General features: G+C 36.9%; 2 protein-coding genes across 3 annotated transcripts; both read left to right on the top strand.

Annotated features, from left to right (window-relative positions):
• Window positions 1–455: 455 nt before the first annotated feature.
• On the top strand, window positions 456–9823 carry LOC105387189 (epoxide hydrolase 3). The gene is made up of 6 exons (XM_038112249.2): window positions 456–757; window positions 3003–3127; window positions 6352–6464; window positions 8442–8610; window positions 8974–9125; window positions 9436–9823. Exons 1-6 carry the CDS (start codon window positions 557–559, stop codon window positions 9702–9704), a joined length of 1029 nt encoding a protein of 342 aa, XP_037968177.2. The 5' UTR covers window positions 456–556; the 3' UTR covers window positions 9705–9823.
• A 1210-nt stretch (window positions 9824–11033) lies between these two features.
• LOC105387188 (FGFR1 oncogene partner 2 homolog) lies at window positions 11034–15513 on the top strand. 2 transcript variants are annotated; one of them, XM_011557878.3, is made up of 5 exons: window positions 11034–11116; window positions 11302–11436; window positions 12633–12884; window positions 13154–13282; window positions 13603–15513. In XM_011557878.3, the coding sequence occupies exons 1-5, from the start codon at window positions 11078–11080 to the stop codon at window positions 13714–13716; spliced, it is 669 nt and encodes a 222-aa protein (XP_011556180.3). In that variant the 5' UTR covers window positions 11034–11077; the 3' UTR covers window positions 13717–15513. The 2 variants fall into 2 exon arrangements, with proteins under 2 accessions (XP_011556180.3, XP_011556181.2); XM_011557879.3 differs by having other exon boundaries at window positions 11064–11229.
• The last annotated feature ends 557 nt before the right edge of the window (window positions 15514–16070 follow it).

Here is a 16070-nt window from a genome sequence, read left to right as displayed (position 1 = left end):
ATCCAGAGTAGGTACTTCCTTTTAAATCTCTTTATTTATTTAGATAGTCTAACAAAACAGTTGTAGGCTTTCAAATTACAGTTTTAATTGGAAAGAAATGGAATGCAGAACGACAAGAGCACAAGAATGCGATTTGGCTCATTTATCGTTCGAACTTCGCAAGGCCACTTTTTCGTGAATGGGTGGTTTCGTGAGTAGCGGCTCCGTAGCAACCAGCAACCTGCACGTGGAGTAGGTCAGGTTTGCCCATCCCTCCACTGCCATGTCCATCAGGCCTCTGGGGGATCACTCTATATGAGGAGAAACGAAGTTTCAGAGAGCTGCTGCGCGAGATACGCCTCTATCTCGTTGTATTAAACGTGCCGATAGCACGTCAGCTCTCGTTCGTTCGTTTTTCGTCAGTATAGAGTAACCCTCTTGAACCGGTCACCGCTACATCTCGTGCCGAGTCTTGCGCGTGCGCATAATCAGTGGAGCGAACACACCGCCCGCGCTCAGACGGTTTCAAGCCACCGTAACGCGCACCGTTTTCTCTCGCGTAACCCAATGTGCTAAAATGAGTGTGTCTACGTACTTGCACCACTTTTTTGTGTCGAATCTGTTGACGCTGTACTACAGTGGGCTGGTTCTGCTGGGCTTCCTGTGGAGCTATGTGAAGAACCCCTTTGCGGACCCGTGGGCGCAGAAGCTGAGGTTGGAGCCGCCGCCCTGCCTCACCGACACCAAGTATGGCGTTCACAAATACATCAAAGTCAATGTAAGTATTCAGTACACATATTTTTACGGGTACATACAATATACACCCTATCGGTTTATTAAACACTAGCTGTCCCCGCGCGCTTCGCTTCACCTTAAAAAGTTTTCCCGTGGGAATTCTGGGATAAAAAGTAGCCTATGTTCTTTCCCAGGGTCTAGACCGTATGTATACCAAATTTCATTCAAATACGTTCAGTAGTTTTGGCGTGAAAAAGTAACAGACAGACAGACAGACAGACAGACACAGTTACTTTCGCATTTATAATATTAGTTAGGATACTTACTCATTTTGGGGCGTCTTGTACCAATGTCTTTTAGGGTGGTACATCCTTACCAGAGACCTAATAAAGGTAAATAGGTATTATGATATACATACTTACTGAAGTCATAATAAGAACCTATATCTGTCTATCATCATTTGTCTGGAACCGTTTTAGGTATACCTACATTACTCTTATCATTAGGTATGAATCAGTATGTCTAGACACAATAGAGATATTATGTTATACTGGCTGATTAATGGATTATCATACAGTTTGGGGCGATCTTTCAAACTATAATTCTGTATTTGGACTTAGAAAAAAAAGTTGAGCCATACTTACATTTCTTTGTAATGTATGTACTCTCTTGCAGGGTAGGAAGCCATAGACGCACATAGACCCTTCGGGTCGGTCACATCTAAGTACCGGTCGAGGATCCTGCTGATAAATTTGCATCCCTTACCTAAATTCAGGACTGTGCTGTATGGCCTAGGACTAGGACTATTAGATTGATATACAATTATACAAACTATTAGATTGATATAGAATTACATTATTATAAAACAAGAACTTATTACTTAAAGCGATCTTTGCCAGACAACCTTTGGATAGATGTTGAGAGTACCTACGTAAGATTTTTTTTTTCATTTTATTTCAAATTTATCTAAGCGTTAGTGTACGTTACTTTTCGTTCGTCATAACCGAGCATAAGAATCTTATTAGAATTATTGCATTTTATGACCTCACTTAAGTTACTTACTATTTATCTGCTACATGTAGAGCAAGTTGTAAGAAGAACCATTTACTATCTGCTACACATTATTCTCGATATTTTCCTCAACATGCCGCCGACTATGTGGAGTAATAAGTCTGGATTAATGCTTCGATTTTCAGCAATGTGAATCGTTTTTACTACGTACCAATTTAATTACGTACATCGGTATTAAGTTACCTATGTACCTACATACTACATAATATTATATCAGGATTGAAATTAATAATATCAAGTTACAAAACATATAAGCAAGTGCGAGAGCAGGTAGGAAAGATAAATAAGACGTACCAAGTTTTCCCCAACATTTAATGAAATATTATCGTATCAGATAATTTAGTTTATTATGTAAAATCTTATTACTCTCTCACTAGTTCCTGATAACTTCCGTGATGGTAATACTGCCAGCATTTCCTTGAAATACTTCATTTATCTCTGATCGAAGATTGACGTTACGGATGAAATACGTTGAAAGTTGAAAACTCTATCTACCTGCTTATTTATAAGCAGATATTTATAGATTCTAGACTCAGTTGTTATGTTAGCTTTAAACATTGCCTTGAGGCTATTTTGCTATTGGGTTTCCAACTTTCCACTGATAATTTCAATATTCTGTTAGAGGTTTATCACTTCCGTGTGTTTCTTAAAATATACTGAACTTCTTTTGTAAATATTAAAGCTTTGTCAGATTCAATTTCAATACGTTATACTGTTCTTACTACTACAACTATACCTACTATGGATACGCTATTAGGTAATAAGTACGTATTTATCTACTACGGAAACAAAGCTTAGTAGTTTGGTCACGATCATGGCTCGCTACACCTGATGATTAGGAGGCGTAGATGGCTACAGGGTGTTTTAAAAACTGTTTCGAAATTAAGTATCTATTAAACTTCTGCAGCATTTTTTGCCAGAAAATGCCAGTACCAAAACTATTACATTATTCCTTCTGCATCCACCCAATATCAGCACCAGCACCTTCCTATAGGTCCATGGGGCTACTTTAGGTCCACAAGACACTTTCTCCTTACTGAAACAGACAGAAGGGGTAATAAGTATTTATTTTTCTTTATTTATTTATACTACACAACGCAGGTTTACAAACAGACTTAAATTAGGTACTCGCATAACTACAAGAGCTTATTGCCAAAAATAAATGTCTTCCAGCCAACCTTCGTACGGTTCTTTAATATTTGTATCGTAATTTCCAGAACACAAAGCTGCATTACGTGGAGAGCGGCGACCCCTCGAAGCCCCTGATGGTGTTCCTGCACGGCTTCCCCGAGTTCTGGTACTCCTGGCGCCACCAGATCACGGAGTTCAATAAGGACTACTGGTAAATAACGACTATTTATAAATTATGTCATAAGAATGTGCCAGTGCTCTCGTTGCTGCTAAAACAAAAAAATACGTATGTTACTGATAGGTAGGTACATCTAATAATAAGTCACTGTACACACGGCAACTCCAAATGGTTGGCAGGGCACACAAACGTAGTGTATGTGTGCACACTGCACACTAACGTGGTCTATGTGTGCAATAAAGCAGAAATCGGTAAATACACCAGTAACAAACCACACACACACACACAACAGCACAAACGAGTTTGCGCGTAGGCAAACGCCCTTATACCAGCTGTGACATAAAAATATCAACCGGTCGAGTAAGTCAAATAGTTATAAAATTGACTTGAAGCAAAATTTCACAGCCTGTAGCTATACTCTTCGTAGCTCATTGGTAGTATGTTAGACTTATGAGACATAGGTCGTGAGTTCGAGTCCACTGATCGGTATTTTTATTTTACTTTATTTAAATTTGGCGTTAATTTAAACGCTTTTGAGTATAAAATAAATTAATTTGAAATTGACAAATGACTACAAGCTGCATAGCTGTCGACTATTTCTCTTCGCTAAAAATATATGATTCGTTCTTCATTTGAGAAGTAAAACCATTCTACCCTCATACAATATGAATAAACGAAATTAGTTTTTAGTTTTAGTGACAATTCACCTCTGCGTCTGCATAGTGATTCACTTTGTGATTTGTCAATTTATAATTAATTTATCTTCGCAATCACTATGGAAAGTCATTTAACCATGTTCAAAAAGGCGGAGATAATCGTATTTATATGAACAAAACATTACAATTAGTGAAATCGCAAGACGTTTAACGGTAAGTAAGATAGAATTGAAAATATTTTATTTGACTGTTAGAATATTTGTATTTGTATAAGCTAAGTATTTGTTTTTTTTTGTTTGCAGAGGAGAACTGTTCAATTATGGGTTCACCGATACGCAGATTCGGGACATGTAGACAGTAGTCGTCTATACGGATGCATCACCACGCCATCGAGAAATCGTAGCTGCACATAGCGCTGATCCGTTCTGCAGCACCCGTTCTACGGCCACAACACATAATCTATCCCTACAAACCGTACGGGTTCACTTGCGTGCTGCTGGGTTGCGGTGTCGGAGGCCGACGAAGAAAATTGCTCTAACCGATCAGCATCGTCGAAACAGAGTGCGTTTTGCGACTGACTATTTTAAACTTTGATTGGTGCAATAATGTGGTGAAATTTAGTGATGAAAAGTCCTTTAAGTCAGACAAGGATGGATGGTAAGATATTATGGCGAAAAAGTGGTGAAAATTATAGTTATTGGGGTTAGCTCAGTAATTTTTATTTTTCCATTTGTATAAGATTTTAGTTATTTTGTTAAATACTTATTATTATTTACAATTATGGGTAAGCCAATGTGTTAATGATGTTATTGTTACTGAGGTTGGAATAAGTTATCTTATTTCTAGCTAATTAACATGTTGATTCATATAACTAATGACTTGCCTATTTACTTTAGTAAAACAGCCAGTCCATCCTTTTCTGATGTTTATAATGATTTAAAACTGCTAATTGAAAATTTTCCTTATTAATATAAACTACAACTATGTTTTAAAACCAAAAACAACAAAAACGTAACATCCTTAATGTTTATGTTACGGCAAGAATAAATATTGTAATTTTAACACTTAATAACTTGTTTCATTTACTTTCTGTGTTGCTTTTATTCGTATATACTACAATACTATTATTAGCCATATTAAAAAATAAATTAAATCTATAAAAAAAAACAAAAAAGGATTTTTTTAAGTTCAGAGGGATTTGAACCACCATACCGATTATTGTAAGTCTTGTATCATACCAACTGAGCCATTCAATCTATTACAATGCATTGCAAAATTTTGCTTCATATTATAAAAACAATGAATCATTGTCACTGGCACAACTACATGCTTACAATATCCGTGTGTGGGTTGCCCAGAACTAAATAATTACGTCGACGTCGCTGACACACACATACACTACCTACGTTAGTGTGCCCTGCCAACCATTTAACGTTGCCGTGTGTACTTTTACTCTACATCATGTTTTAATTTTAACAGCCATTGTGTTACTTCTACGTTTAAAGACTACCTACATAATACCAATTGATTATAATCATTGAATTACAACGATCATTATTTGATATCAGTAATACCTAGTATCGACACATAGATATTAATGCGCTTACCACAAAACTAAAAACTATCGATAGTTAATTCAGCACTTTTTACGATAACATTATACAATGATATAATACTCGTATTACCTATGACAAAGGATAAGAGATTATAGAGCGGCAATACAATAAAAAATACCTACTTTGTGCACAGTTATATCCGTTAAGTACTGACTGTATAGGTATTTTAATTATCCTGATAAAATGAGAAATATGTGACTCTACACGACTCTACAGGTACGTTGTCAGTAAGAAAGTTATCTTTCTAACTCATCATAATTACGTCATTACCATTACAAATCCATCTATGCGTACCAATTTATAAATACCCGTTATTACAGCTCGGTAGGTACTCGAATGTACCTATATTAAATATTAAAGAACATCTACAGTAGCCTATACTATTACTAAATTCGTAAATTCGAAAAACCTTGACCATGGCCGATGTAAATACGACTTTGGTTAGGTTGATGCCGTAGCTATTACATAATAAATATAATTTGGTAACGTAACTACTTATATACTTAATTGCAAAGTTTACAAGGTTTAAGTATGCAACCAGGAAAACATAACATTTATTCGAGATGTTGTTTGTTTGATTCCTAAATAACAGTCCCAACTCCATCCTGCATGATTTTGTATTATTTGTATCAATGGGACAACATAGACTCAAGTGTACAGTGCTCCAAAATTGATAATGCGCATAGAAATCTTTGACAGATCGGTGGTTTTCGATTATGTGACACATGATATTGACTCCTATTTCTTTCGAACAAGGTGCAAAATGCAAGTGTTTTTTTAAGGCTCTTACGATTTAATGATTTGGGTGTGAAGATCTGCATGTGCATTATTAATTTTGGACAAGTGTACAAGTTTGGGACAAAGAAACCTGACTTCCCCAGGATAGTCCCCGCAGTTAGCATCTTCGCCCTAAACTGTACCACCCTCTGTGTGATGTTGTCTCTTTTGCCCGAAGATAAAGCTGAATGACTCATGTTTTTTCCAGGTGTGTAGCCATAGACATGCGAGGCTACGGAGACTCCGAGAGGCCGGACGGACTGGAGGCCTACGACTTGAAACAGCTGGTTGAGGACGTTAGAGATCTCATCAGACAACTAGGTAAGATATAACTTCAGCAGGGAATCGGTAATCCGGATCTCAGCGGAGCAGTGTTTGCGGTAAACCAGACGACCCGATACTAAAAGTGACATAGGTATCTTTAGAACGGCTGCATCGATTTTTATAAAACATAGCGATTGTTCGGGGTAACATTAGTTACGCATGACCCAAAAGAAATGTGATAAGGAATTGGTTCAGCCGTTTGGGAGCTACGCTGCCACAGACAGCATTCAATTTATAGAACCCCTCTTTTTCCGTCGGGGGTAAAAAAAGGTATTGCAAATACCTCTAATTTGCGAAGAAATTGAAGGCTATACTTGCTGCTACCGCCATGATACTTACTGTCTGAATCGAATTGCGAGACCTATACCTCTGCTAAAACCTAAAAAATGCCATGTATGAGAAAAATTGCAGACGACAGGGTCTGTGTTTTGCCTTCAATTGCCTATGGGTGGAACACTTAACAACTTACTCAAGTGACCAATTAAATAACGAATGTAATCGTACATAATTGATATTATTGTACCTAAACGGTCGCTTTTTATACGAGCTTTATAATGGCACTTTGATATTAGGTATAATTATCTACTGTCACGGTGGAGGAAACCTAGGTAATCTAAATAGTAACTAGGTATCTATTTACTGCTAATTATACAAAAGAATTTACAAGCATTAGATAAAAGTATAATATCTATATGTATTTATCTACCTAGGTACTTTGCTCTGTTACTAAGCAGAGGGTTCGATAGCATTAAGGTTAAATTAAATACTGTAGTTTCAGGCTAACAATTGTGGACCTACAATATCTACTTACTAGTATCAACTACATTATTCATAACTAACTGCGATTATGTACCTGATATGTTATGTATTATGCGCAATTGCGCATGTTGTACTATGTAGTTACGTATAAGGCAAATCATGAAATCATATATCTCATCACATGACCTAGGTATGACCAACTTTACAATTAGCCTAGTCAGTCTAGATCTGTTTAAAAGGTACTTAATTCATTATGTAAGAAAATTATAGTGAAATACTTAAACAGAAAGTGAAAAGCTCGGGCACATAACTAGTTCTTGGTTCAAGCCAGCATTTTGTTCGCTGGAGAAAGTTGTTTTAAGTCCTACTGCCTAGTTAGCATGACTCCGAGAAAGGCCTAGGTGTCATTATTTGGAGCAGGAAGGCTTTTTTATGAGATTTATATTTATCGTGAATCGTGTACGACCGAAGGTTCCTATAATAATGTGAGTGTACAGATATAAGTATTATAGTAAGGTTATTTATGCTTTATACAGATAACAGATCAAACAAAATGTCTTCTTATAGTTATTAAAATCTTATCAGTGAACTTCCTAAGTTCGTAGTTAAAATAAGTAACCCAAGTAGGTACTTATTTATTACCATCTACTAGACTGAAATGTACCTACATTTACATCTATTTACATCTTCACGCGTAAAATGTTACTTATGCGTGAAGATTTGTTTTCTGATCACATTGAAGATACCATGAAGATATGGATCTAACCATGACTTCGGGTCATCTCAGTATAGGTATCTGTATTTTGTATAATAAGATTAATAAGTAAGTACCTAGGTAAACAGGACTAAGCGATAACAGTTGCTTATGCTAATCGCTTACATCCATTTACATCAGTCACCTACATCTTGTTTACTTCAGCAGGAATAAAGTGAAGCGTGAATAAGTACTTGTGACTTGTGGCACAGAATAATAACTAGTCACTCTTGTGGAAACTTTGGTAGGTACTATACTAATACATAAATAAATACTTACCCATTAGGTATTACATACTATTAATTAGGTAGCTGTACTCTCATTGTGAGTTCTATAAAATATTTGTAGGAAGTCTACAGATTTGGACCCTCGAATCTTTCATTGGAAGGAGACCAGTGCCTCACAACGGACGTGATGGGTCGTGATGATGATGACTAACATGCACCCCCGTGACCCCCCAGGACGCGAGAAGTGCGTGCTAGTGGCGCACGACTGGGGCGGCCTGATCGCGTGCCGCTTCCGCGACGTGCACCCCGACGCGCTGAGCGCGCTGGTCGTGCTCGCCAGCACGTCCCAGGAGGCCTGGTACCACGAGCTGTGGGGCAGCGACGAGCAGAGGAAGAAGTCTTGGTAAGAGTTTTCTGTTTGTCAGAAACATATTCTGATCAATTATTCCTCAATTCTACATGAAAACAATAGATTAATGGTGGTTCAGAAACGAGACTCTGAAGTTTTTACTGATCCACCGGTATACCTACTAAATGTTGGTCAGAGGGCTAAGTATAGAAAGAGCTAGGTAACCATATACCTAATGTACCTACTTGGCGTTTGTCTGAGGGATCTTTCTGAAGCTGGCAGCGAGCAGCCTGCTAATTTACGTTGCCAATGTAAAGAAATCCAAAGACCAACACACAAAAACCATTTGAGCAACCTATACTTCAAGACCTGAATTTTATGTTTCGCCTCTCTGAACTCTTACTCTTCCACCACCAGGTACGTGTTCTTCTACCGGATGCCGGGCCTGGCGGAGAAGCTGCTCCGGATGAACGACATGGCGGCGTTCGACACGGTGATGCGGGTGCCGGGCAAGGACACCATCACGGCGCAGGACATCGAGTGCTTCAAGTACTGGTTCGGGAAGCCGAGTGAGTTACACTGATCTTAGGGTGCTCATGGAAATACCCATGACCCCACTCAAAGGGCTCGGGTCTCCTTCCAATAAAGGAAAAGTTTTAGGCCTAGTGCGGGTTGGTGGACCCCAACACAAGAAAGCTTGTGCTGAGAGTTGTCGGGAGTGGGCAACCCGACTGTCAGATATTTTCAATCTGCCCGAAGGCCTAGGTATACTAGGCATTACGACCGTCCGAAGCACGGAAGTGGCTAGAAAACAATCACTTTAAATGGTAGTTAGAATCTTTTTGGCATTTCCTAAAATCATTTTTTTTCTTTCCTCAGCCGCCCTGACACCCCCGATCAACTACTACCGAAGCAACTTTGCGTACACATTGGCAGACAAACCCCGTTGCGAGCGACCAGTCCCCTTCCTCTATGCTTTGGCCCAGAATGATGCCTATCTATCCACCACCCTCATCGACAAAATGAAGAACTACTACGCACATATCGAACCAACAATCATTGAGAACTGCGGACATTTTGCACAGCAAGAAGAACCGGCCAAAGTTAACTCTCTCATTAGAAATTTCCTGTCGAAACACAAAGTTTAGGGTACCTAAAGCATTTCCAAAGTAGGCCATCTATCTAAATCTTAGATTAGGTGTTTTTTTTACTAAGTATTTTCGAATATCTAATTGATTTATTATCTAATAAATTTTATTATAGTTAACTAAGTATGTTTTTTTTTTAATTTTACTGTTTATTGTACCTAACTACGTACGGTAGTAGAAGATTAAACGCAGAAAATAAATATGCGTTATAAAATATTACTCCGTGTTTAATTTTTATTTGAAACTACCCACGCAAAGCAGTACGGCCACTAAATAATAACTAGTCACTAGTACAGCTAAGGATGTATTGATGACCGCGTAGTAAAACAGCCGCTACCGCAGCAGTTTCGCGGCGATTCGCTGCCGCTGGCGAACGCGTTGGTGGACCAACAGGGGAAAATGCACAGATGGAAAATGGCATGGCTGAACTGCATCGAGACCATTTTGCTTGACTAGGCGGGGGCACTCCAAGATAAAGGAGAATGGCCATTTCTCTATGGCGCCATGACCCAGAGCGGCCATTGATGAAACATACACTGATGTGTAGTCCGTGACTACAGCATATACTGGTATTAATTTTATTATTATGAGACATGGGAGAACGAAGATATAGGTGCTGAAAGATCAAGTCTTTCTACTGTACTAGATGTTACCATCGAGCTAAAAATTGATTTTAAAAGTGTTTCCGTGGGAATTCCTGGCTAAAAAGTATTTTATGTTACTTCGGGATAACGGAAACTTGAATAGAATTAAATAATTTTTGAAATTGGTCTCTTTATAAAAATAGGTTTCTGAGTGTGAAATGTGCAAAAATAATAATGATATTATTTGCATAAATAAAATCATGTAATACATTTTGTGATGCGCTATGAATTGGGAATCCCATGATTTAGATTATAAAACTTATTTGTGCGTGTACCATTCAGCAAAATCTTATTTAACGAAAAAAAATATTTAATTAATTTACTTTTGAACCTTAATATCTCAAGAACCCCATGGTTTAGATTTTTTTAAATATTTTTCCCTGATAATAGACATTTTTATCAACAACTTAAAATAGGTTTGGTGAGTGGCTGCTAACTTATGCAAAGCGGGTCAGGTTTCGCCATTCTTCTTTGTAAGTTCAACGAACGGACCCCTCGTCCTTAGAAGAACGACTTAGTGTAGAGTGTAGATCTTCCTTCAAAACGACTAATCTTGAACGCATTTTATCTATGGGTGTATTATGCGACCAAAAATGATAGTACGGTGAATACAACGGAACAAAATCAAAACTTTCGAAAAAGTACTTATATTTCAGCGATGCCAGCGCCATTGTCAAAAGCTGTAAGCCTACTGAATATGATAGGATTATTGCTTAGAAATTCTAGATAATGGCCGCCAATTCTTTAGATTTCATGGAAACAGCTGATGTGCGTCTTTTCGTTTGATTGAGGATTTAAATTGCTATTTGGATGTTTTAATACGAGAGAAGATTTCATTAGATGATTCTATTTTTGAGACAATATTGTGTGTGGATATCAGGGTTTGTTCAGTGACGTTCTTCCGTAGCTTTAACTGTACATTTGTGAGTTTCCTACATTGCAAGATTTTTCAGATGTCACTGACTATTCAGCAAATAATTTTGGATGCTAAAAGGCTCGCAGGCCGCCTCAAAGAGAGGGAAACGGAGGCAGATGCTTTGTTGACAGAAACACAAACAGCATACAGGCAAATTCATACAATGAAACAGGTATGTACATAAAAAGCTTAGCACGATTGGAATGTAGATTATGATTTTCTAAGTTAACCAAACAGCAAATACGTGATTATTTTAGTCAGCCAACATTTCAGGGCTTTGTTTAACAGTTTATACCGAAATTTTCCTATCGTGGGTAAATAAATACACATGACCTTGGGCTTTTGTCTTGTACATTACGCCTTGTAGGCATATTAAAATAAACATTTTTGGTAGCAATGACATAATGAATATGTTATGCTTAGTTACTATAGTAGTTTGCAATAGAATCCAACAATCATGTAAACAAACCAAATTGTCACGATTACTCCGTAATCACATACATTTTCGATCAATTTATGAACATAGTCTGATTTCAACGAACGCACCATTGTTTTCACATTATCTTCAACACGATTTAACTTGTATTTATAAGTTAAATTTGTTAAAATATTTGCAACGTAAAAATTTCGAAGTATTTGACAAGCTGTCATCTTAGTTTTTTACTCATCGAACTCTATAAGTCATTGAAAAGTTAGTGTTGTTCGTAATCTGAAGTTATCTTTTATTTTTAATTTAATAAATTATATTTATTTAATATTATTTGAATACAATAAAAAAAAATTTTCAAGACCTTAATATAATTAACCAAAACGAAAAAAGGAAGAGGAAGAAATGAAAAAGCTCGACGGCATTTTAGACACAGTGGTTCCATTTATAATTACGGTCACTTCTGATAGTGATGATGACGAAGACGAAGATTTAAATTTGTTTTAATTAACACTTTTTTTTATATATAATCAGTTTTATTTTATAGTCTATGGCTTATATATTTAATCTAATTAGAACACTATGACATCACTATGGGCATAAACAATACGCTGTCAGTGTCAGTCCACCATATTTGTTTACATGATTGTTGGATTCTATTGCAAACGACTATAGGTACTTAATCTTACATAGGCATGCCATAGATAGTAAAAGTACTAATTAACTCCCTTGTAGGCTGTGCAGAGGTCCATTGCTGCATACATTTTTCTCCAGTGTTTAATAGTCACTATGTTATAACCCCACACTTACTTACCAAATAATATACAGATAAAAGTTTAGCATTAAGTCCACCTTTTGTACACTTATGTTATATTTGTGCAATAAAGTATAAAATAAATAAAATAAAAAAAAACCATTATGATAATATTCCAATATTGCAGTACAAAGAAGAAGTGGATACTTTAAATGAAGCTACCCGAGAACGGCCAAGAGGAGCTCTCATTGCCAGCATTGAGAGAGAGTCTCGTCTCATGCGGGATGTGCAAAGGGAGAACGGAGAACTCAGAGCAGCCCTCGAGGACCACAGGCGAGCCCTTGAACTCATCATGTCCAAGTACAGACAACACACGGAGAAAAGAATATGGGAGTCCAAGATAGATTTTACATCTGCAATGAATGATAAACAATCAGAGGTATGATTTAAGTAAAAAAATAACAAATTTTTATACTTTTTTCCCATTTGGTCATCATATATCTGTTCCATGGGTTATTATTTGTAATTGAAAAGGACAATCTATTCATTATCAAGAAAGTATTATATGTATAAATTTGCTTTCAATACTTGTCTTACATTTCAGCAAAACTCAATGAAAAGTTTAACTTACATTGAGACTGCAAAGTATTTTACATTGTTCACAAGAATACATAATAATAGTATTAAAATTACTATTTGCTATTTCAGCTGATTCGGCAGCAAGCGGAGAGGATCAATGAGATGACAAGTGTCATGTGTAAGGCTGTGACTATGGATGAGAATGGGGACACCAGAAAAGAAGAGGAAACATACCACAGGCTCATTACAGAGAATAAGGTACAATATAATACTTAATATAAATATCAAGTAGTGACCTGTTTCTGGACATTATGAGCAGGGAAATATAGCCAGCTATTAGACTACATAGTAATGACATTAGTCCAGCTAGCTGTTATAGTGGTTAGATGCGAATGATGATGAAGCTTGAGGAAAGAGTGGTACTTGACAAGACGACCATGTCTATCAGTGGGAGTGGATGATAATAGGCTGATTCTAATAGTGTAATTCGTATTTTTTTTGTATATCTGCATAATTATACATATACTAAACATTCCATTAGAAAAGAAATGAAAAAAAAGATCTCTATCATCTTTCAGGGTCTGAGAGAGATGCTGGATCTGTCGAGGACATACGGCTCGGATAAGCCAGCGCCGCCACCGATGGAGGACAAGGACGTCCAGACTGACGGGCCCCCGGTGACGACCGCGTGACGCCCAGTGCGGGACCCGTGCACCCTATGAGCGGACCCACACCCCGCGCCCCGCCCCCGCCCCCGCAACCCCTCACGTCTAGCGACCACAGGATACACAGGTCTTGATCTGAGCGTCACCATTCCAATTTTAAATACTATCAGAATCTGATTAATCTTAACGTAACTTTCATATTGATAGCGCCAAGCCGATGGTACAAACTTGTGGATATTATTATAACTACATTTTATAGCATAATGCACCAATTTATAAGCCTTTATAGGAGTGTTGAAGAGATTTAATAGTAAGATTCATTCATTAAAATAGATTAAATAATGTCAGTCAGTATTACATAGTACTTAAATTTTGTACCATTGTCTTGGTGTAGGTTATCGAACTTGCATACATTTTTTATAGCGAGGGAAATGGAAAATGAAGCATATAACTATTGAGCTATTGGGAAATGATGCTGATGCTGTAGATTTCTCATTTGGTTGTATTTGATGTTTAATAGTATGAAATAATTAGCGCTCGTGTTATACCTATTGTACGTAGTGTTGAAATGAAACATAGTTTCTCTTGTAGATTCAGAAATCATCTTGGTTAATAATGTCACTTAGAGATGCCAAACACTCATTGTGGCAAAATCTGTGATGTTTAGTGTTTACACTTGTTTTAGACATGTCTGAATTAAAGTTTATAATAATTTGTCAACAAACTAATAAAATTGGAGGAAGTATTTCACCACAATCAAAATATGAATGCAATTTATACCGTAATATGATTTTATAACTTATAACATACTTACTACGATGTATTTAGATATTAGTTATGCGTTAATAAGACGTTATGTTTAGTTTCGACTTGATTATTCGGTGGTTTTGTTTAGGTTATCCAGTAAAAATATATTGCATTCTTGCAAATGTAGCGTTTAGATATTTTAAAATTTATTCATGATAAATTAAGTTTATAGATAATTATTTCAGTTTTTGACGATCATTGTATTTTTATTGTAAGATCGGTCGATCGTGAAGCTCTTTGAAGATTTAGAAAATAAGGCCATTAACGATAATATTATAACTCACTAAATTAATGCTGTTGAAGAATGCTATCCCATTTTATATATACATACTTAGATCAAATCATGCGCCCTGAGACTTGCCGCAGTATACCTTACCTAGCCAATATTTTTAGTTAATTTTTGTGTACCTTCAGTAAATATTGGGACCCATGAACGTGACAAAGTATGTAAACGATAAAAGTTTTGAATACAGCTTATAATAATACTGCGTTTTCTCCTAACGGGTACTAGCAGTAACTAAATAAATTATCATTCAATTAATATACTTATGAATACTAGTTATATTTAAAACACCGACCTCATTACCTGATTTGTTGTTATTTCGCAGATTCATTCATGTAGGCTAGACAAAATTTGTGTACTCTGTTTTAAAATAAGGCCTTGGCACATGTTTGTATTGTGTGAAAGCCTGAATGGCTGTGCTGTGACCATAGAAGAAATAATACTACGTTTACCCTTGCCTGGAGCCAGGTGCGATCAGTTGATTAGCGAAGTATCAGTAATTGAATGAATTGTCCATCCCCCTCTAACAGAAGAGGTCTTTTACTTCTTATTATTGGTGAGACTCAAAAAAGAATATGTACTACCTATATTAAAATGTGTCAATGCCTTATTGTACCCTAACCCTACTTATTATATCTTGTTAATATAGAGTTACTTATAGCGATAACGAAGAAACGTTCACTGCTAAGTGGTTTTGTGCTCTAGTAATAAAAATTTAAGGAATATGATACTATGCAATATTTTTCCATGAGAATATACTTAGTGGGATTGGCTTTGAATGTTAGAAGCGTAAAATTATGAATAGAACAAAAAACTAAGTAAATTCAGTCTTGCTGTAGGTGATTTTTCAGCACATGTGCAAAGTACCTACTATAAATTGTTAGTAAATTACATAGACATTTAGGCTGCCTTTCCACCAGAGATGTGCTATGCAGCTATGCTGCGAAGATGTGATATCTACGCTACGAAAATATGTGACCGTTTCCACCAATACTACGCTAGGTAGCTGTGCGAGGAAGATGCGCTACGAAGATGCGCCGCCGCAAAGTAGCTGTGCGAGAAAGATGCGCATCTCGAGCTATGCTATGTATCGATAGTATGGAAACGACGGGCATACTGTAGGTCTGCTCTGCACATACATAGCTACACCACTCGCGATGGTCCATAGCACATATCCATAGCACGCATCCATAGCACGCATCATTCCATACAAAAAACATATCTTAGTTGAATCCGTTTCCACCAGTGCTAAGCTATGTGCACCAATAATTATGATTGGTGGATATCAAAC

Source organism: Plutella xylostella, chromosome 13, assembly GCF_932276165.1.
Source record: "Plutella xylostella chromosome 13, ilPluXylo3.1, whole genome shotgun sequence".
Taxonomy (NCBI): domain Eukaryota; kingdom Metazoa; phylum Arthropoda; class Insecta; order Lepidoptera; family Plutellidae; genus Plutella; species Plutella xylostella.
Note: the sequence above shows the minus strand (reverse complement) of the source record. Positions and strands in the feature narration are given on the sequence as shown.

What these genes read in the sequence shown, in the direction of transcription:
- LOC105387188 (XM_011557878.3), top strand. Translation starts at nt 11,078, where the DNA reads ATGGCCGCCAATTCTTTAGATTTCATGGAAACAGCTGAT. An exon ending in TGAATGATAAACAATCAGAG is followed by an intron (nt 12,885 to 13,153) that starts GTATGATTTAAG and finishes TTGCTATTTCAG; the next exon opens with CTGATTCGGCAGCAAGCGGA. An exon ending in GGCTCATTACAGAGAATAAG is followed by an intron (nt 13,283 to 13,602) that starts GTACAATATAAT and finishes ATCATCTTTCAG; the next exon opens with GGTCTGAGAGAGATGCTGGA.
- LOC105387189 (XM_038112249.2), top strand. Translation starts at nt 557, where the DNA reads ATGAGTGTGTCTACGTACTTGCACCACTTTTTTGTGTCGAATCTGTTG. An exon ending in GAGCAGAGGAAGAAGTCTTG is followed by an intron (nt 8,611 to 8,973) that starts GTAAGAGTTTTC and finishes TTCCACCACCAG; the next exon opens with GTACGTGTTCTTCTACCGGA. An exon ending in GTACTGGTTCGGGAAGCCGA is followed by an intron (nt 9,126 to 9,435) that starts GTGAGTTACACT and finishes TTCTTTCCTCAG; the next exon opens with CCGCCCTGACACCCCCGATC.